Raw genomic sequence first — 20,575 nt, 5'->3', positions numbered from 1 at the left:
CTGCTAATAGGACTGAAGGAAGTATACAGAATTGAATACTTTGGTTATTTAGTTCAGTACCTTCCTATTACATTAGAGATAACCCGAGTACTAGTCTAGTACAGATGGGAAATAGACTAGGGAGTGAAATATATATTAATAGAACAGAATAAACCCGATATAACCCAAATTCCTGCAGTATGCAATGCTAGGCTTGTCTAGGTCTGTACCAATTCTTCTGAAATTCACCCTTCGTTGTGTCAACTGGCTGGTTCTCTTTAGAGAAGAAGAATTCTTTAAGTTCTTCAGAGACTTCCCTCTTTAACTTCATCCATTGAGCACGTGTCTCCATCATACTAAGTACTTCATGATTGACTGAATTCTCTTGGAAGAAGCTGATCAGTTGCTTAACCTTCTTCTGTTTGAATTTTTCTTCTTCTCTATTGAACTATGGACACTTTAAAGTATATTTCGTCTTTTTGTCTTTTTCATATACCTCTAGTATAGACTGAGTGACTATTCAATGGGAATATTCAGTCTCTCAGAGAAAAGCAGCAGCATAACCAGAACCATAAATACCCTACTCTTTTGCTAAGTATTCAAGGTAATGGTACAGTGAAGAGGATATCCTAGCTAGTATACCATATATACCAAGGATATTTTTGTAGTAAGAAACTTTTATTCTTCTCTAAGGACATTCTTGACTGCAGTTCAGCAGATTTCTTTAAAGAACTAAATCTGGACGTGTTTCTCATAGAGACAGTCTAACATTGCTGAAATTACTGCATGGTGGATATTCCTACTGTAAATAAAGTAATTCTATGACAGAATTATTCAGTCTATAAACTTCTTTATTTTGGATATTAAAGGCATAGTATGAAATCATCTAGTCATACGCAGAACTATATTCTGCTTAGCACTCATATAAAGGCTGATTGGGTTTCGGGTTATATTTGGATTTCTGTGTGAAAACAAACTAGAAATTAACATTAAAGTACAGCATAAATATAGCACAATACAGTGGTTATAGTAGATGTTTATTGAGGTTTATTCGGGTTATATTGACCATTTAAAGGAAGAATTCTTATTCGGGTTTAATTCGAGTGAATTATGGCTAGATCTAATTTATGCTTAGTTTATAATACTCTTAGTCTAACTATAATTAAATCCATTCTAGTCCATATAACCCGAATAGTACTAGAACTCTATGAAGTAGAACTCTATGAACTAGAACCTGAAAATTATCCAAACTGCAATCTCAAGTATAACCAGTCTTATAAGACGAAGTACAAGCTAAAACTATCTATTCTTAATGAAACTTCATATTTATATGGTATTCCAGTACTAAGTCAATATATTCCCTATAGACATACTCTAATATAAACATAGAACATTTTGTTAATTTATAAAGTAATACATTGCCCTATTCCGTATACTGGAAATGTGTCTTAGTCTCCCATTGAACAACACGTATAATGGATGTGCTGTGGAATGCACAGTATAGAAGACATCCATCCATTCTACCATGCAATTTGTAGCTAGTTTACCCGGGAATATTTCCCGCCTTTTTATTTAAAACTATAAATAAGAAATATTTCTGCAAATAGCAAATGGCAGGAACAGGAAAAGGAAAGAAAGACCCAGCATCAGCAAAGAAAATAAGCAACCACAACAAGCCAGTATTTAAAACAGCACAGCTCCACAGAATGATCAGAGAGAAGACAAAGATGAGAGTCTCTCACAAGGCAATTGTAGCCCTTGGGTCAGTCACAGAGTACACCCTTGGAGAAATAATCGAAGCATCCAAGATGATCTGCGATGAAGAAAACAAGAGAAAGATTGTCTCAAGACACCTTGCAATAGCAATAAGAAAGGATGAAGAGCTTTACTCACTCGGCCGTAACTGGCTCATCAAGGAGGGAGGAGTCTGCCCATCATCCCAGCTCGAATCAAAAACAAAGAGTGACAAAACCAAGGCAGTTTCCCAACAGGAACTCTAAAGGTAATTCATAGTACAGTAAATTACTTAGCAAATCACTATATTACATTATTAATTGTTACTAATATACCATAATGAATGTTTTGTATCGCATGTTACACAGTTATTACAGTTATTTTTATCTATTTATTACTCTACAACTTTAAAGAAGCTTCTTCTTTTTGGCACCAGCCTTCCCGTGCCCACATATATCCTGATATAACCAGAAACCTTCTTGTGCACTACAGGCCCCAGGAGTGCTCGTCCTTTTCAGTGCTGCCCTGGGCCTCTTTATATACAAACTCCTTGTAGATGCCCTTTTGAGCTAGTGCACGCCTTATCTCGCGCAAGTGAGAAAGGGGCTTTTCAGCTGGTTCTGGTGGTGGAGGAAAGTAGATCCACTCACTGGCCCTTTTGCTCTCACTTCTGGCTAGCTTTATGAATCTGGTGTCCCGACTGAGTACCTGACGAATTGAATTCTGCCAATTTGCTGAATTATCTGCACAGATCCCTGGGTAGTGCATCTGCGCGTACTGAAGTACCTCTGCTAGTGTACACATCCCGTGAGCTGACGATTCAATTGATCTAGCAATCAGGGTAGCATATGTGTGTGCTGTATTCCTTGTTCTTGTGCTCCTGACTGCTGTGGGCTGCATACTTACCTATCCAGTATAAATTTATTGAGATTTCATAAGAAGATTTATTCTAAATTTATTCAAGAATAGATGGAAATACAGCACAAGAAGAGAGTCTATTGCTGAGGTATAATGAGAGACAGCATTGCTCAAAATATGCAGAACTTCCTTGCAGAATAGGAAGTTGCACCAAGTGCATTATGGCAGCAGCACACACCAGGAGCACACTGTAATTGCATCTGTATAGAAGACCTCCCAAGATAAGAATGGAAATGTAATAGGATGGAATATAATGGTGAATATATCTGTCTCTTGCAATAAGGAAGTATGGAAGGTAGTTTGACACATAGGCTGTGAGCACAAGAAAGTGAGAAAGTGCCTGGGGAAGTTCTGTTGTAAGAACAAGAATAAGATAAATTACAAGACCAATAGATGCAGAAATAAGCAGAACTGGATTTTGCACTAGAAATATTTCTATGGACCGACTACTCAGCGGATCTGTAAATTCAGAGACAGAACCACTCCATAGGTGTATTATATTCTGCTTATATAACCATGCAGCAGGGAGTGATTTATATGCATGTGAACCTGTTACTGTCTTGTTGCAAAGGTACATTACTTTGTTTGACTCAATAATTCTCTCTATTAGAGAGGATGGCTCTATGGTAGATGAGCATATACGGCTGCTTTTTGTGCTATTTTGAATTGACTCTATACTACTATGGGGGTGAATATTTCTAATGGTTCTTTTAGTGTCTGCTAGAGTACCATGGATGGTGCTGTCTGTCTGCTGGGTGGGTGTTCGCTTTTGCAGTAGAACTACTGGCTGCAGGATGGGTGACCATGTGGCACTTTGCGTCTCTGACAGGTTTAAATATGAACCACTGGGTGATTTAATGGCGATGTGTTTCTTGTACTTTGAGATGTAAAGAACTGATGGCGTATATGAAAGGAATGATGGATCTGTGCTAAGATATAGCCCTGAGGTGTGCTGTATGTACACGGGCATACCATACTCCATTGTTTTCTGTGGTATTATTTTCCACTCTGGCTCTGCACTGGGTACCCTGCTAATTGAGAAGGTTTGGTTGCTTACAGTGAGAAAATGGCTTATTTCTGGGATGGCTATGGTAATAAGCTTGTTTGGTGGTATAGTATCATGAACATATTCTATATACGGGGAGTTAATGAAGGATGCATTATAGGAGAAGGAGTGCCAGTGGATTGTCTTTTCAGATGATCTGTTCTGGACTGAGAAATTTACGATAAAAGTACTTATGTATATTACTATGGAAATAAGAAGGATTATGGTGCCTTGTATAACAGGAAGCAACAGACGCCTTTTCGAAAGTGACTTTTTTTTTGCTGTGATTAAGTCTGTTAAAAGGTATAGAGCAATTGGAGCACCCATTGGAAGAACTGCCCACTTAAATGCAGAGCCAATTCCCAGGGATATGCCCAGAATGACCGACCACTTTATTCCATGAATATAAGCAATCTGTAACTTGTTTGCCGTATGGCTGGTTCTTTTCCTTTCTTCATCTTTTTTTGTATTCATATGCTTCTGTGTGGTATTTTTTATAGAGTTAGTGAGGATGGGTGTAAGTGCAGAATGGTGATCTTTTGGGGATATATTGATCTCTTGTAAGATACCTTTTTGTGACCTGTAGATGCGTTGTAGAAGATACCTTTGTCTGTTCATTTTTAGGAGAGATAGGAGAATAAGACTGATTGATGCTAGAACATAACTGTCTATCATGAATAGACGGAATATACTGAACATAGAGCCATCAAATAGAAGAAGAGTAGAGAACAGAAGGGCACTGCCTTTTGATACGTTGAGTTCTGTGAGTATTTCATGCCCTGCAACAACAGAAATGCATGAAGTAATTGCAGAAGCAGTCCTAAGCATAATGTAGGCACTTGATAGTATTGTATTTGCATATGTCTTTCCTATGGAGACAGATGCTTCATCAAACTCATTTGGTACATTTATATGGCGTAGATAGATCTTTGTGATTCCATAGACTAATAGTCTTCCAAGGGGTGGATGTACATCTACTACTGTTTCTCCTTTTATGTACATTAGAATGAATTTTGCATAGTGATTCTCATCAAAGACAACTGAGCTAGGGTTTGCTATGTTGTATGTCCTAAGAAGAACACTAAGTGCAAAAAGAACTGTTTTATGGGGCACCTTGACTGTCCTGAGCATTTTTATTATGTTTGTTTACTTTTCTATTTGTAAAATAATAAATGAAATGATACAATTCTATATAAATTAACATGTACCAAGAGAAATCTGAAGGCTTTTATTTTTAAAAAATGCAGGCACAGGAAAATAAGAAAAAGATAGATAAGAAATAGAATAGATAAATACTGCTCTAGTCAGAACATGCTGGTGTGTTCTATATTGAGTATTATAATAGAATATGCAATAAGTGTTATATATTGTGGTAAAAATCCCAATTTCTTTTGGTTTGCGTGACTTAGAAAGTATAAAATATGGATATCTATGGGATAATAGCATGAAAGATAAGATATAACCCGAACATAACCTGATATAACCCGAATGCTATTGGTTTTCTTTACCTGAGGACATTGGAATCACTGGGTCAGCAATGTATATTGGTGGTCTTTCAGGGTTTGGCTGTAAGCCAACACATCACCAGGCGCTCTACTTGTTTATTTTGGGTTATATCAAAGTGATTCTAAGTGGCATATATTTGGTTTTTGCTTCTCGAAATATTAGACTTTGTCGTTCTAACTGAAATTTATTTCTCGTTCTCTATTTATAGATCCCTCGTGCAGGGATACCTCCTTGTCTAAACACGTTCACTGTAACAGCTACTAGCAGACTTAGAGTTGGATATGCCTGATAGCCAAAGATCCGGAGGGCAAGGACAGTCATCAACTACTTTCTGACCTGGAGAGATTCAATGTCCTCAAGGCATCCAACACATATATTCGGGTTATCCTTAGGTTCTGGAAAACTTCCATTGAATTACTTTGATATAACCCGAAGACCTATAAATAGACGGCAAGAAATAAATAAAATCTAAATTAGTATGAGTGAGACTAACACTTCAAGAAGAAAAAGCCTGCTACAAATATACAACTATGCTATAAAAGTACTAACTCAAATGAAAAATGCTATTTTAGAAGCAAAGAGCATTTATTCTTCATTTGAATGCATTTATTCCTTTTTAAAGTCTACTCTTGCTGTCTTTTCATGTTAAAGTTATTTTTAGTTATTATACTACGGGGTTAAAGTGAATATTCTAGAGATTTTATTTGGATAGACCTAGAAAGCAAAAGGTCTCAGGATGGGCAATGATTTACTGGGCATAGTAGAGTACATATGAGATAGTAAAATATAACCCGTATCTGGCTACAAAATAGACCAGTCATTCTGTCCTTTTAGAGTATATTTCTTTCTTGGAAAAGACAGAGATAAAAATGCGTATTTATATTGATAGACTATAAATTAAGAGAGTAATAAGTACATGAAAGGCTGCAGTGTGGTTGCATGCTCTTTTGTGGACATCTTTTTCAGTTGAATACTGTCGGTTATTTATGAATTGTTTTGCAGTAAAATTTTATTATGGCATACAGTAAAGGACACCGGAAAGACAAGAAGTCGTTCCATGGAAAAGAAAAACCCCATAGAAATGCACCAACGTACTACAGAGGAGAGAAGCAGCAGACACAAAAGCCAAGAACAAAGCTGACCCGAAATGTTGTAAACAAGACATTCAGAACAGACTCAGAGCTGACTGAGTTCATCCTCACTGAGGGAACATTCAAAGACAGAGTGACCGCCATGGCACTCATCATAATAAAAGAACAAAACAGAAAGGCCCTGGAAGACTTAATCCACATACTGGAGAATACAGAAGGCGGAGACAAGGCGTATTTAGCAATTACGCATGCAGTGAAGGTGGCAGAGTACTACTTGCAGTGCAAGAAGCAGAAATCAGACACACCTGAAAACGAAGAAGAAGACTCATCTGATAGCATAAGTGAAGAAATTAAAGAACTTGATGGAGAGAGTGAGGAAATAAAAGAGACCAAGAAAAAGACAGAAGAGGAAGAGAAAATAGATGAAGATAAGTTCTGCCAATTCATAGAGCACTCTGGGTTTATAAAAAGACTTGTTGCAGCACTTGCAAAACAGTTAGAATTTCCGTTCTTGAAGGAAAAGATAGCAATTCTTATTAAGAGTATGATTGAAGCAGATACACTGAGTGGTCAGATGATTGATATTCTATTGGATGCAGCAGACCATCAGATAGATAAAGAAATAGCAGCCATCTTTACATACATAGTAAGAAATAGAAAGATAAATCTAATCTCTATTCTAAGGGACAAAATAACCCAAACAATTCTATCCCATAAGAACATGAGGAAGGTAAAGTACTTTGTCACCCTAGCCCTTCTCCTGAATAAGTCAGAATGGGTGCAGGAAGACGCAGATTACCACGTATACGTATATCCTCTTATAAAGGGATTCTCGCAGATACTCAAGAAAGTGGCAGAGGAAGTGGATAACCCAGCAGTCAAGTCTAAGTCAGGCCTGGCAGTTGTATCTTCCCTTCTGAAGGGACTGCTGCGGTTCATAAAGTGGCAGAGAACAATTCCATCCCTTAAGAAGAACTACACAGAGGAGATCGTAAAAGACATAGGATATATCTTCTTTAAGATGGCGTACAATGAGAACACAAAGTACTCCCTGCCTGCACTTAACATCCTTGAGACAATCAATGAAACCGAGAAGATTAATTACAGCAGAGTACTTGGGGATACAATCAGAAAGTACATCTACCTAAATGACCTCAGCAGATGCGAAATATTAAACAAGGCAGTGAATGTGCCAGAGAAGGAGGTGCAGACAAAAGTCATACAAAGCGCATACCATGCACCCATTGGCTCAAAGTACCCCCTAGGATGCCAAATGGTCTCCCAGGAGGCTGGGATAGACGTGCAAGGCAGGCTGGGGTACATCCTTCTGACTGACTCCTACGATAAAGAAACCGCAGAATCAGCGGAAATGCTAGTACAAGGCAAGAATATTCCAGTATATAATATATGGTCATAAAACAGCAGCAATTAATAAAGATAATAAATATAGCAGAAATAACGGATATAACAAATATAATGGAAAAAGTAGTTATTAGTGATTGATGTAGTAAGACAACTAGGTACTTGGCACACTTGATATATTTGGATAGACCAGTTACACATGAAATATGTCTAAATATAGCATAGTCCATTTATATCCTATGAATCAACTAGTAGAGTATACTTTAGTACGCATTACTGTGGTAAAACTAGAAATACATGACTCTTTGTGCTGCAAATATTCCTCTCTAGCACAGAAATGCATTATAGACTATAAATATTATTTAAGTTCTGGTTAAGTTGACCTGGTTAAGTTGTCCTGTGATATTTTCACTCTTTACTGCACAGTAGCAGGACAGAGGGACTGGCAGGCAGTATGGACTAGTCTGCCTGTAAAATAATTTATTTTATTTTCACCCATTCTAGTTATACTAGATCACTAAAGACACATAATAAATTGATTTGAATAATATTTGCAGCAGAGTTCTGTTATGGGAAAACTCATTCTCATTTGGCCTGATGTAGTATTTAATTTTTTTGTGCTGTAAAAATTTTAATGGCAACGGAACAAAGCAGAAGATTTCTATTTACATCGGAGTCTGTGGGAAAAGGACACCCAGATAAAATATGCGACCAAATAAGTGACTCAATTGTGGATGCATGCCTTGAGCAGGACAGATTCTCCAGAGTGGCTGTGGATGCAGTCATTAAGTCCGGCATGGTCATGCTGGTTGGTGAGCTCACTACAAGCGCAGTGGTTGACTTTGAGGAAATAGCAAGAGAAGTTCTGCGGGATGCAGGGTACACGCACGAGTGGGGACTAGACCCAGAAGCATGCACTATTCTCACGCACATCACAAAGCAAAGCATGGACATATCAAATGGCCTTGAGCAGACAAATGTGGATAGATGGGACTTAGGAGCAGGAGACCAGGGAATTATGTTTGGATACGCAACAGACGAAACCCCAGAGAGAATGCCCCTAACAGCATCACTAGCACATACACTTGGAAAGGAGCTGGCAGTTCTAAGAAAAACAGTTGCATGGCTGGGACCAGACAGCAAGACACAAGTAACCATGGAGTACGAAGAGAGCGAGAAGGACGGAATATCCGTGCTTGTCCCAATAAGAGTAGACACAATTGTCATATCCACACAGCACAAGGAAGAGGTGGAGACAGAGTACATTAGGGAATTCCTGGTGGAAAATCTAATTAAAAAGGTCGTTGCCCCAGAGCTGCTTGTAAACACAAAGTACGTGCTGCAACCAAGCGGTAAATTTGTGGTTGGTGGGCCAAAGGCAGACTCAGGCCTGACTGGGCGTAAGTTAGTAGTGGACTCATACGGTGGCTGGGGTGCCCACGGAGGAGGTGCATACTCAGGAAAAGACTGGAGCAAAGTTGACAGGACTGGGGCATACGCAGCCAGATGGATTGCTAAGTCTCTTGTTGATGCAGGCCTGTGCAAAAGAGTATTAGTGCAGGTGTCATATGCAATTGGTGTAAGAGACCCAATCTCCTTGTACATCGATACATATGGCTCCTCTTCATTCACAAACCAGAAGATCCTTGCAGTAGTAAAGGAGAACTGGTCCCTGCGCCTGGGTGACATTGTGAAGACCCTGCACCTGGACAGACCCATCTACAGGGCAACCTCTGTCTTCGGACATTTTGGAAGGAGCGAGTTCCCATGGGAGCAGTCAAAGTCTTTAGACATATCCGTCGTATCTGCACAGGAGAATGGAAGATCACATTCCCTAAAGAAATAGACGCACAGTAATCAAAATCAATAAAGATATTAACAAAACAGAGTTTACATAAATCTGAGCAGGTTCATGACAACCATGCTATGCATAATACTTCTACTATACTTCTATTAAAACATTTCTACTATATTACAATAGAATATACTGGGAATAAAATAATATGCGTTTTGAATATTCTGGTTATATTCTAATTCGGGTTATTCGGGTTATTGTTATATTCTGGATATGGGTACTTTCTAAAGATCTTTTGTAGAATTCCCTTGGAGAGTGCAGAAATAATAGCAGGATGCAGGGCATTTAATATATAGATAGTTCGGATAGATCATGACATGCATTTATTTATGAGATTTAATCCCAGGACAGATTCTTTTGAATTTCTATCTTTTCGTTAAGAACAGGTGCCTCCTTCCTCTTTATTTCCTGGGTCTCAGTAAAGTGCTGGCCGCTGTCGTCCTTTTTCTTGTTGAAGCTGCCTCCAGAGAAAGACTTTCCTCCTCGCCCTCCTTTTGAGCTCTTGGCTTGTGCCATGTCCTGGAGGAACTTTGGCACCTCTTGGTTTGCCTTCTGCAGTATTTCTATTAGGCTTGCTGCCTGTGGCTGGTCATCCCATGTGAAGAAAGTAATCGATCTGCCTGTCTTCCCTGCCCTTCCTGTTCTGCCAATTCTGTGGATGTACTCCTTCACATCAGCTGGCATCATGTAATTAACCACGAGCACAATTCCAGGGACATCTAGGCCACGTGCTGCAACTGAGGTGGCAATGAGGATTGGCATTGTGTCCTTAAAGTCAGACAGTGCAAACTCTCTTTCCGCCTGCTTCTTGTCCCCGTGCAGAGTTGTGCAGAGGATCCCACGGGAGTGCAAGTAGTCTGATAGAGTTGTGCAATCTTCCTTCTTTTCAACAAAAATAACGATCTTCTGGGTGCTGGTCTCTTTTTCCTTTTCTTTCTTTTTGACGGGCTCCTTGGTCTTATTTCCCCACTGCATGAGTGCTGCTGGACTGCGGGGAGCAAAGAACGCCTTCTGCTCTACAGCTGCACTTGGTGTGTACCCGTACTCCAAAAGTATCTTCATGAGTCTTTCGTTTCTCTCTGTGTGCTTCTTGCTGTGTCCTTCGATCTGGATTATTTCCTGCATGATATTCTCTATTGGGCCGTTCCCTATGTGCACCTCCTCTGGAGCCTGCTGGAAGAACTCCTGTGCTAGTTTTCTTACAACAGGAGGGAATGTGGCTGAGAACATCATAGTCTGTCTCTTTTGGTTACGATCCAGCCTGGCAAGTATTCCTCGAATCTGCTTCTCAAATCCCATGTCCAGCATTCTATCAGCCTCGTCAAATATAAGCACCTGTATGTTTGAAAGATTTAAAAGGTCACCAGGATAGTTAAGGTAGTCTTGGATTCTGCCAGGTGTTCCAATCAGAAGATCCACTCCATTGATAATTGAGGGAATCTGTTCCTTCTTTGGGACTCCTCCGTAGGCACAGGCACATGTAATGGGAAGTCCGTTCATAAGGGCTACACTGTCATTATATATCTGGATGGCAAGTTCTCTAGTGGGAACAAGTATAAGTGCAAGTGTTGGCTTTTTGACTCGCTGGAACCTTCTCTCTCCAGAGAATGATTTAGTTTTTTTGGCAAAGTTGCCGACCGTTGAATAGAGGAAGTTCAGCGTAGGCACCAAAAAGGAAATTGTTTTCCCCATGCCGGTTGGGGCAGAGATCAAAAGATCCCTTGCATGCAGTGCCAGAGGCATAACATATCTCTGTACAAGAGTGGGCGTGGTTATTTTGTTCTCCTTCATATTTTCAAGTATCTTGCTTGCAATAAGCTGGCCTTTAAAGGAGGACATTGGTGTTACTTTGTCTTTTGTCTTTGTACGGACTCCGTTTTCCTCGGACTCCAAGAAATTCTCCTTCTGCCTGTTCATGCTAGGCGGAATGTAGTTATTGGTTTCTGTCATAAGAAGCTGCAAATTTTTTTATAATCTACTTGGCTTGAAAATCCGCGCATTAGTTAAAAACCCATCACTGGAGGAAATTATCAGGGAAAGGCTGTCCTTTCTGTCGTATATTGTTTTAATATCTGTAATTGGGAGAAAAGTGCAGTCTTTTACCCTTAAAACCAGCTGCAGTGTCTTTGAGTTAAAAATGTATAAATGCCTGCCCTCTGACACAACAAGGTAGTCTGCAGTAGAGAGGGTGCAGACTGTGGAGGTCGTAAAGGGGCTGATTGCATTTGTAATTAAGTAGTCTGGTGGGGCCAGAATGTAAACCACATGTTTTCCTTCATGTGTGGCAGATGGCAGGTACAGATGGCCGTCCTGCGAAAAAGATATTCTTCGGAAGAAGAAATTGTGCTTGTCTGTTATAAGGGACTTCTTAGATACTTTTCGAAGCAGTTTGCCTGACTCTGTGAATATTTTCAGCACACGATCATTTCCAATTGTGGCATATACGTCCTCAGTGCATGCAACCCCCTGGATCACGTCTTTGTGCTGTCTCTTGGATGAAATGCACTTTGATGTGATGTTTGTGGTGTACTCCTCAATTATTCTCAGTTTAATCTTCTGGGCTGGTTTCTCTGTCTTTGTTTGTGCACTGTTTACGGGTACGCTTTCATTCGGGTGACTATTCTCGCTCTGGGTGGACTCTTGTGGGGTTTCGCTTAATTTCTGAGAGGCCTGGGGTGAATCACTTGCCTTCTCCACTCTAGTAGGCTCCTGTGAGCAGCTGTCTTCTTGCAGTGCATCTGGTGATTTACTGGATATCCTGTACTGTTCAATCCGCCCTGTTGATGTCCCAACAAGAATTCTGTCCTTCAGCCATTTTACTTCGTATATATCTGTATTATCTGTCTCTCTTATGACTATTGGCTGGCCAGAGTACTTTTTATCTTCTTCCCCTGGGGTACTCTGCAGGATGCTTTGCATCTCCCACAGGAAAACTGCTCCTTTGTCTCCTCCGGACAGCAAATACTTCCCATCTTTACTGAACTGTACGCTATTAACACTTCCCTGGTGCTTATTCAGTGTAAACAAGTGCGTCACTGTGCACCCATCAGACATGGCTGTTTTGTACTCAAATGGGTCTCTTGGGGGATCTGCCTCGTATATATACTCCCAGAGACGAATTGCCTTATCCCCGCCTGCTGTCGCTAGTATTGTCTTTCCTTCTCTTTCCATTACATCAACGGAAAATATTGCTGCATCTTCGTGAAACTGCAAGTTTAACTTGACAAGAGAACATCTTTCCTCCATGTCTTTAAAAAATCTCAGCAATTTAAATTATTCAGAAACCGTAGTGAGTAATTGTGCTTTATTCAGTGTTTTCTGCAGAATTCAGATACTTCCATCTATGTTTATATCAATATCCTGGGATGCACCTTGCTAAGGAGTGTTATTCTTGGGGTTATCTGTGGAAGAGTCTTTATTTCTTACAGACTGTGTTGTAATTTCAATCTCAAATGACCCGCATTCTGTACAGCCCAGGAGTATTAGAACAAGAACAAAAGCTTTACTTATTTGCATTGTATTATTTGTTAATTGTCGATACTTATGTAATTCTTATTTGTTTGGGAGTGCGAATATCAGCATAAATAATAGTAGAATACTATACAATGCGCGTAGTAGCCACTTAGGCCATATTTATCTATTAATTCAACAATCTATCCTGTATAACCGTAAATTTAATACTCAAGAAAAACACACAAGAAAAACACACAAGAAAAACTCATCTATTTCAATCTTCTTAGTGGCACTCTGCATATAATTTGGGTTATATCGGGTTATGTCGGGTATATTGTGTTCATGCTGTATCTATGCCAAGCTAAAATAAAAATGCACAAATTCTCAACAGAAATATTGTTCTGTAATGCGTATATGTAAATAATTTTATATGCAAGAGTGTATATCTGTGGGTTATTGTGTATATCTTGTGGGTTATTAATTAGCTGCTTTAAGTATTTTCATTCTGCTGGCTGGGTAGGTAATGGTTTAGTTTTCTACTATTTATATATTTTGCATTTGCAGAAAAGCTTTATGACTCTAGAGATATTTAAAATGCTAAAAGTAGGAAAGGACTGCACAGAAAAACATGAAATGTACTTTGGGCAAAGAACTAACCCAGAGGTTCAGAAATACGAAGATATCTTTCACCAATTAAACCTTAGATTCACTGCAAACAAAAGTCTTTGGGAGGAGTGGCTTAAAATCAACGATGTCCAAGAGAAAGAAGACATGGAGTGCGAGTATATTAAGTCTTTGATCATATTCGCGAACAGCAAAAAACTAAGAAAAGCATGGAATGCAGTGCTTTCAACACATAATATAGATACAAGCCAGACAATTTCCAAAAAGCAGGAGACAAAAGAAGACATAGCAATGAATTTAATGAATTACAGTAGAGTAAAGAAAGCATTAAAACACCAGAGATCCATGCAATGCAACATATTAAGAGAAATAGACGTAAAAGTAAAGGAAATGAAGGCAGAGATTAACAAAATAATTGAAGAAAGATTGGAGACATTTGCACGCTTTATAGAGGAAGATAAGAAAATAGACAGTAAATTAAAGGAGTACACAGATACTATACCAAAAAACACAGATACTTTGAAGAGGTCTTGTTTAATAGGGAGCAAAAAACAAGAACTCCTTGAAGACACCTGCAATGACCAAGAACTCACAAAGTGGTTAGGTGAGAAGGTGGAAGAAATAGAAAAAATGGAGAATTCAGACAAGATGCAAGATATAATTGAAAAAGTAATGAAGTTAGATCTTACCAGTGCCATTATATAGTCAACCCATAAGCTATTAGTTTGAAGTCAGTCTGCATGAAGAGTATTCTAATTTCAGCATAAATCTATCCGCATAAATTCAGATTATTTTTCTCATTTCAAGTTGAAATAAACTAATAAGTCACTTTATTACAGCATAAGAAAATACAAAAATGAAAGAAACAAGGCATAAAATAAAATAGAACTCTTTTAAGACAAAATATATTTATTCTGGAGAATTCTTTCTACTTAAAGACTGCAAGATTCATACTGCTGCAGACTAGGCATATGATAATTCTGTTACTTGCAGATCTGCTGCTACTCTACCATAAATTTCTTTGCTAGGGGAAATAATTCACTTTTAAGGGGGTTTCTGGACAGAATACGCAGTCTTCTGATAAAGCACTCTTTATTATGCATGCGCAGACTAGAACAAGTGCATTTTTACTTCAAGCGATTAGATAATTATTTAACTGCCTATTTTATTCATTTGTGCTTGGCTGTGCTTGGGTGCCTTGAGAGCTGGTGTGTGTACGGGCAAATAATTTGGCAAACTCAGTGCCTGCAAGAATCTTCTGGCAAAGATCAAATTGCTCTGCCTTGTACGCGCCTGCCAGGGCCACCAGGTTCTTGCCTGCAGCTGCTGCCCTGTGCGCGGCTGTAGAGATGTCCTTGGATGATCCTGCAAGGCATGCCAGAAGAACTTCATCCTCTGGGGACCCGCCCTTCTGGGCGCATCTAAGGGCTGCCTCTACTCTTCCTGCACGCGCAAAGAGGCTGCTCATTCGAGTGCACTTTGCCTCCGTGTCTGCCAGTTCCTCTGCTTCTTCTAGCCGGCCCATTTGTATGAGAAGCTCAAACTTCTCGTCTGCATCATCTGCCAGAGCATATGCCTCCTCAAGCATATGCAGACTGACCAGAAAGTGTATGCACTCTCGCAAGTGTCCTTCTGGCACAGGCCTCTTCTCCCCAAGCAAAATGCCTTCTTGCCAGGATATCACCTCTCTTGGGATATCCTCCATGCATATGCGCCCAGACTCCTTTATCAAGTACCACAGTGCATCCCCGCACGCACCAAGAAGAGTCCCAGTGACTCCCATCAAAGCAATTGCATGCATTTTATTTGCTGCTTTCTGGAGGTTGCCTTGCTTAGGCAGGGTTATTATAGAATAGATCACCTGCCCTCCTGTCTGTATGAACAGAAGGTTCTCCTGTGTGCACCAACTGACAACTTTGCAGGAAAGTGTGCTAATTACACTTCCATCTGCTGAGATAATATCGACCCTCTCTGGGTAGAAGAGAGCATAGACAGACTTATACTTGTGCACGCCTATACACCCTGGGATATCAAGAATATCTACAGCCGTTGTATCAGTCTGGCTTACAGAGATAATTCTAGCAACAGGATCAGATTCCTCTGCTGCAGATCTAATGAAATATTCTGTTTTGGAGACACCTTCAACAGAGACTGCACGCACTCCAGGCACACTTATTGTTCTGTCAGCCTCAAAGTCTGTGTATACAACTAGATTCCCTGCATGGACCACAATGAAGGACTCAGGCCCTGTCCACACAAGCGATGTCCCTGGGACGGATATCTGCAGAAGAAACCCAAGAACTGTGTACACAGAGACTGTTCCATCAGACTCAACAGAAACATACCGGCCACTTTCCGAGATAGACACTCTGTCTGGCAGAAAAGAGAGTGATGACACGACTCTGGGGTTATTTGGGGCAGAGAGTTTTATCTGTGTGATTTGCGTGTTCTCTGCAAGTATCACTCTTCCATCGATCTTATCCCTGGCAGTGAATGCGTAAAGTGTTCTGCTTTGCGCATGCTTAATGAAGGCAATTCCTGAGTCACCCCCAGCCAGTATGTCTCCAGACCGTGTGGTGGCTGTGCTCCAGACCCTTTGCACTGTAGCAGGTGTTACTGTCTCTGGCCTAAACCTCTTTGTACTCCATTCCTTAACCAGCCCGTCTTCACCTGCTGTTATAAACCCGTGCGGGGTCTGTGTTATTGAAGTGACAGGCCCTGTGTGCCCAGATACACTAGTTATCAGAGTGTATGCAGATGCATCCCAGACATGTATCTTCCCATCATCACCTGCACCTATGATGTACTTGTCTGTAACTGCCATAACTGCATTCAATCCTGTTTTAGTCGCTTTACTTAGGGTTTTAATGGGTGTACCTGTCTCAATGTTCCATGCAATAATTGCGTGGTCTAGTGAGCACGAGTACAGAATCTTGTTGTCCTTTGAAGAAAAGTCCAGGCCCATGACAAAGTGCGTGTGCCCAGAGAGTGTTTTAATCAGAGTTATATCCTGGGAGTAGTCCCATATCTTGATTGTTGTGTCGTCTGATGCAGTTGCCAGGTACGGAAGGACTGGGTGCACTGCAATATATCTTATGAAGTCAGTGTGTGCTGTCACCTGGCACTTTAGCTTAAATGTGTCTATGCAATAAATTCTGACTATTCCATCGTCAGCCCCAATTGCAAAGCACTCAGAGTCCTCAATAAAGGCAGCTGCTCTAATGGGTATTTCACCAATACTTCCTGACTTAATCATAGACATGCTAATTGTATTCCACATTTCAAATTCTCCATTGTAAAGGACCACCAAAGAAAGGGGTTCTTTTCTATGCGAGACAACTTGTTTTACACGCGCCTTCTCAAATCTGCCTGCTATCCTGTCTTTCATGAAATAAAATAATAATAAATGGCTAATAAATAGGATAAGAATAATAAATTATTAAAAGCCCTTGAGTTTTATGATGCATACAGCCAGTGCATTGTAGGATACTTGTGCATTGCAGAATAAAAGTACCTGTGGCTGGATTAAATATGTATAGTTTATGTGGTAATATTCCCTTTATGGTGTAAATACGTCTAGTTTATGTGGTAAATATTGTGTAGTTTATGGAGTAAATGTGTCTAGTTTATGTGGTAAATATGTCTAGTTTATGTGGTAAATTCATGAAGAATGACTGTTCTCTAGAAGATAAATATATTCTCTAAGTGAGTAAATATTCTCTAGAAGTAAGGAGAAGATAAATATATTCTATAAGGTGAAGACTAATGTAATGTATTTATTAACTATGCAAAGAACTGTTCTAAAAATGAGATATTCCGGACGGCTGCAAAGAGAGAATGCGCAATCTCTAAGGCAATCACAAATGTTTCCATGGTATAAGGCACATCGTCAGCCAGAAGGTTTGGGGCTACTATGTTCACTATGCCTTGGTAGGAGACTGCATTTTTCTCGCTGTGTTTTGCAGCCTGCTCAATTGTGTACACCGCGTGCTTTAGGAGCCAAAGAACATTAGATCCCATTGTAGGAAGCATAAGAAGACCTAGGCCATAGTCAATCTTCTCTGCAGGAACTTTGTTTGCTCTCTCAGCAACTGCAACGTAAAGGTACTTGGAGATAATTCCTCCGTTGTAGTTTCTGATGTACCGGTTGAATACCATGGAGAGTGCTCTGAGCTCATCTGGGTTGCTCTTCACAGCCTCATAGTCAATGGGCTCTTCCCTGTCAATCCATGCAGCATATTTCTCTTTTACATCAACTGTCTCTGGCTGCTTTCTGTATACGTATCCTGGGGTGTACTGCATCAAATCAACAAGGGCCTTTGACACGTTCAGGAATCCGTGTGAAACCCTTTGCGACGAGTTCTTTGTGAATACAACCTCGTCCTGCATTTCCTTCCTCCGGGCATCTTCCCACTCAGACAGCTCTTCTTCAACTGAAAGCAGAGGCACGGGCGCGTAGAAAAACTCTTCAAATGTCTTTGATATTTTTCTGAGAAGCTTCTTGATTCCCTTTAGCTTTGGCACCTGGCGAGACTGCAGTATTGCCTCTCTTTTCTTGGCTTTCTCAGTTGCGATTAGTTTTTCAATTGTTTGCTCCTTTAATGTGTCCATATACTTCGTTACAATTACATCATCCTTCACATGCATGAGTATCTCGCTTGACTCCCGGGCATTCATCATTTCAGAGTATGCATCCCTAAACATACTGCGCCTGCACACACGGATCTCTTCCTTTGCGAGTACATCCGTAAACTCCCTGTCGTAGAGCTTCTTTACTTTGTTGTAGATGTGCGGTGTGTTCTTGAAAAGGTTTTTCAAATGGTCGGGTACATTCCGGGTGTAGAAGCTTGCGTACTTCAGACCGCCAAAATACTGCCGAAGTTCTTCCATGCGCTGCTGTCTCTTCTGAGACTCCTCCTGGATATCCAGAGGGGCAGAAAGCCTTTGCAAGTGCATGTCTTCTTTCTCTACGGTGTGTACGTGGCATCTGGAGTCAGAGCAGGGACTTTCCTTTGGGACTTGTCCTACGCTCACGGTGAGTGTTGCACTTGAGGCAGGCGAGCCCCCTAGCTCTTTCTTCTTTGCACTAGTCTCACTGCCGCCAGCACGAATGAGGGATGGGCTTGATTTCAGAGGAGTGTCTGCAGTAATTTCCACTGAAGCAATTTTTGATGCAGGATTAGCACTATCTTTGCTGTTAGAAATATCAATCTTGTTGACTTTTTCTTCCTCAGCTCCCTCATTTATGCTTGGGGGATTTCTGCACGTGCTGTTGCTTCTTGCATTATGGGGGGCTATGCGAGAAGCAGCTCGTGCACCGTGGAAAGTGCTTAAATGAAGCTCTTCATGGTATATGGAGCTGGTGTAGGTGCACTCTGCTGTAAGTCCGTCTTTGTGCACAGTGTCTCTGGGTGCTGCAAAGTATAGGGCTGATGGGGCGGGCGTACTAGTGCTTTCTATTGCAGGAATAATTTTCTCCCAAGTTGCTGTGCACTCTTCTACAAGCTTGTCAATTTGTGCTTCCTGCTGCTGTGTGCATCTGTGCCCTTTGACTGCCTCGCTGCCCAGAATTATCTGCGTGATCATCTGGGCCTCTAGGCTGGCAATGTTTCTGTCTCTTTCTTCGCTCTTTGGCAGTGCACTTTCTGTGCGAATTTCTTCTGAAATTCTGCATGTCTCCTTTAGAATTTCTTCTGCCTTCTCTCTCTCCATTTCTGGCAGGCTGCTGGTTTCCTGGATCTCCATGTCCAGGAGCTCATGGAAGGCAGACAGGTCCTTCTTGCATGTCCCTAGCTCTGTCAGCACATTCATTACTCCCTGGATTAGAGGAGCATACATATATATCTTCCCAGACTTAAGTATTTTTCGAATAGGATAGTTTCTTAGGTCAGTGCATACCATGCGCACTGCATTCTCAAAGTAGATTTTTCTGCGTATTCTAAGGCTTCCCACCACTCCCCCGCCAATCAGCAGAGGCGGCGAGTAGTCTCTGCAGGCTTTGTCTATTAGAAGCACAAATAAAACTTCGTCAATAGAGGAAGGGGTAGTTCCTGTGCGGCCAATGGTTCGGGTGTACAACTCCCGAATAAGTGCCCAGACATCTGTGTTCTGTCCTGTAAGAATGCTGTTCTTGCTTTGGTACACCGCATAGTGAAACTCCTTCAGAATATCATAGTACTCCATGTCCTGGATGGAAGTGCTTATGTCTCCTGTGTTTCTGAATAGTCTCATTGGCCAGTGCGTGATAGATTGTGCTGATTTTCTTCCTATCTGCACATCTGTATTATTTCCAGTTGTTTTCTTTTCTACGCCAAATACATTATTCATAAGATTTTCGAAAAAATCTCCATTTAAATCTCCAATTAAAGCATGCGCCTTATTCCTGAGGACCTCGTGTATGAAGCGGTACTGTTTCTCTCCTTTGCGAGTTCTTCCTGCAGGGAGGCCCAGAAAGTATGCGCGCATTTCCTTTGCCAGATGCCCAAGCACAAAGACCTTTGTCTTTTTGTGCTCCCTTGAGCCTTCAAAGCTCTGCAATACGGCTGCGTCTATTTTTTCGTGCAGTGGCTGGATGCTCGCTCTTACACTTCTCAGATGCGCTACGCCCTTGCATAGGCATGCAAATGGCCTACTGAGTGTGTTGAAGATTGAGATTACCACGTCCACGTCCCTTGGGGCTGCCAAAGTTTTACTCATATCCAAACATTTCTAGCTATATTTATGCTTTAATTATGGCGCACTTTACCGCATTAAGAAAAGACTCTTCAGACCCTTAATTAAATAATTAATATGATCAATATGAGTTATATATACCTGAAATAGGCACGCCCAGATTTTCTCCAAAATATTAATTAATTCCAGGCAGAAGGCATGCATGAACAGCAGAGACTCTAATTAGTACAGGATTAAGTGATATGAACTCCATCAAATTCTAGTTATACCAGGCTATAAAAAGCCAGTGCACACCATGCCTATATAATCCGATATAACCCGAACCCAAAAAGGCTC

At 40.6% G+C, this 20,575-nt stretch overlaps 10 protein-coding genes across 10 annotated transcripts; 4 read left to right on the top strand and 6 right to left on the bottom strand.

Annotated features, from left to right (window-relative positions):
• Window positions 1-1,589: 1,589 nt before the first annotated feature.
• On the top strand, window positions 1,590-1,979 carry NESG_00555 (uncharacterized protein; the record flags this gene model as incomplete). Its single annotated transcript, XM_053048206.1, has 1 exon — window positions 1,590-1,979. The coding sequence occupies one exon, from the start codon at window positions 1,590-1,592 to the stop codon at window positions 1,977-1,979; it is 390 nt and encodes a 129-aa protein (XP_052906031.1).
• Window positions 1,980-2,199: 220 nt separating this feature from the next.
• NESG_00554 (uncharacterized protein) lies at window positions 2,200-2,613 on the bottom strand (the record flags this gene model as incomplete). The annotated part of the gene is made up of 1 exon (XM_053048205.1): window positions 2,200-2,613. The coding sequence occupies one exon, from the start codon at window positions 2,611-2,613 to the stop codon at window positions 2,200-2,202; it is 414 nt and encodes a 137-aa protein (XP_052906030.1).
• Window positions 2,614-2,668: 55 nt separating this feature from the next.
• On the bottom strand, window positions 2,669-4,807 carry NESG_00553 (uncharacterized protein; the record flags this gene model as incomplete). The annotated part of the gene is made up of 1 exon (XM_053048204.1): window positions 2,669-4,807. One exon carries the CDS (start codon window positions 4,805-4,807, stop codon window positions 2,669-2,671), a length of 2,139 nt encoding a protein of 712 aa, XP_052906029.1.
• Window positions 4,808-6,196: 1,389 nt separating this feature from the next.
• Window positions 6,197-7,690, top strand: NESG_00552 (uncharacterized protein; the record flags this gene model as incomplete). Its single annotated transcript, XM_053048203.1, has 1 exon — window positions 6,197-7,690. The coding sequence occupies one exon, from the start codon at window positions 6,197-6,199 to the stop codon at window positions 7,688-7,690; it is 1,494 nt and encodes a 497-aa protein (XP_052906028.1).
• A 579-nt stretch (window positions 7,691-8,269) lies between these two features.
• Window positions 8,270-9,481, top strand: NESG_00551 (methionine adenosyltransferase; the record flags this gene model as incomplete). The annotated part of the gene is made up of 1 exon (XM_053048202.1): window positions 8,270-9,481. One exon carries the CDS (start codon window positions 8,270-8,272, stop codon window positions 9,479-9,481), a length of 1,212 nt encoding a protein of 403 aa, XP_052906027.1.
• Window positions 9,482-9,826: 345 nt separating this feature from the next.
• NESG_00550 (uncharacterized protein) lies at window positions 9,827-11,440 on the bottom strand (the record flags this gene model as incomplete). Its single annotated transcript, XM_053048201.1, has 1 exon — window positions 9,827-11,440. The coding sequence occupies one exon, from the start codon at window positions 11,438-11,440 to the stop codon at window positions 9,827-9,829; it is 1,614 nt and encodes a 537-aa protein (XP_052906026.1).
• An 18-nt stretch (window positions 11,441-11,458) lies between these two features.
• NESG_00549 (uncharacterized protein) lies at window positions 11,459-12,736 on the bottom strand (the record flags this gene model as incomplete). Its single annotated transcript, XM_053048200.1, has 1 exon — window positions 11,459-12,736. The coding sequence occupies one exon, from the start codon at window positions 12,734-12,736 to the stop codon at window positions 11,459-11,461; it is 1,278 nt and encodes a 425-aa protein (XP_052906025.1).
• Window positions 12,737-13,516: 780 nt separating this feature from the next.
• Window positions 13,517-14,272, top strand: NESG_00548 (uncharacterized protein; the record flags this gene model as incomplete). The annotated part of the gene is made up of 1 exon (XM_053048199.1): window positions 13,517-14,272. The coding sequence occupies one exon, from the start codon at window positions 13,517-13,519 to the stop codon at window positions 14,270-14,272; it is 756 nt and encodes a 251-aa protein (XP_052906024.1).
• Window positions 14,273-14,732: 460 nt separating this feature from the next.
• NESG_00547 (uncharacterized protein) lies at window positions 14,733-16,955 on the bottom strand (the record flags this gene model as incomplete). The annotated part of the gene is made up of 1 exon (XM_053048198.1): window positions 14,733-16,955. The coding sequence occupies one exon, from the start codon at window positions 16,953-16,955 to the stop codon at window positions 14,733-14,735; it is 2,223 nt and encodes a 740-aa protein (XP_052906023.1).
• Window positions 16,956-17,350: 395 nt separating this feature from the next.
• NESG_00546 (uncharacterized protein) lies at window positions 17,351-20,263 on the bottom strand (the record flags this gene model as incomplete). Its single annotated transcript, XM_053048197.1, has 1 exon — window positions 17,351-20,263. The coding sequence occupies one exon, from the start codon at window positions 20,261-20,263 to the stop codon at window positions 17,351-17,353; it is 2,913 nt and encodes a 970-aa protein (XP_052906022.1).
• Between the last annotated feature and the right edge of the window lie 312 nt (window positions 20,264-20,575).

This window comes from Nematocida ausubeli (assembly GCF_000738915.1).
Source record: "Nematocida ausubeli strain ERTm6 chromosome Unknown supercont2.1, whole genome shotgun sequence".
In the NCBI taxonomy this organism is placed as follows: Eukaryota; Fungi; Microsporidia; genus Nematocida; species Nematocida ausubeli.
This window is presented reverse-complemented; position numbering and strand designations above follow the sequence as displayed.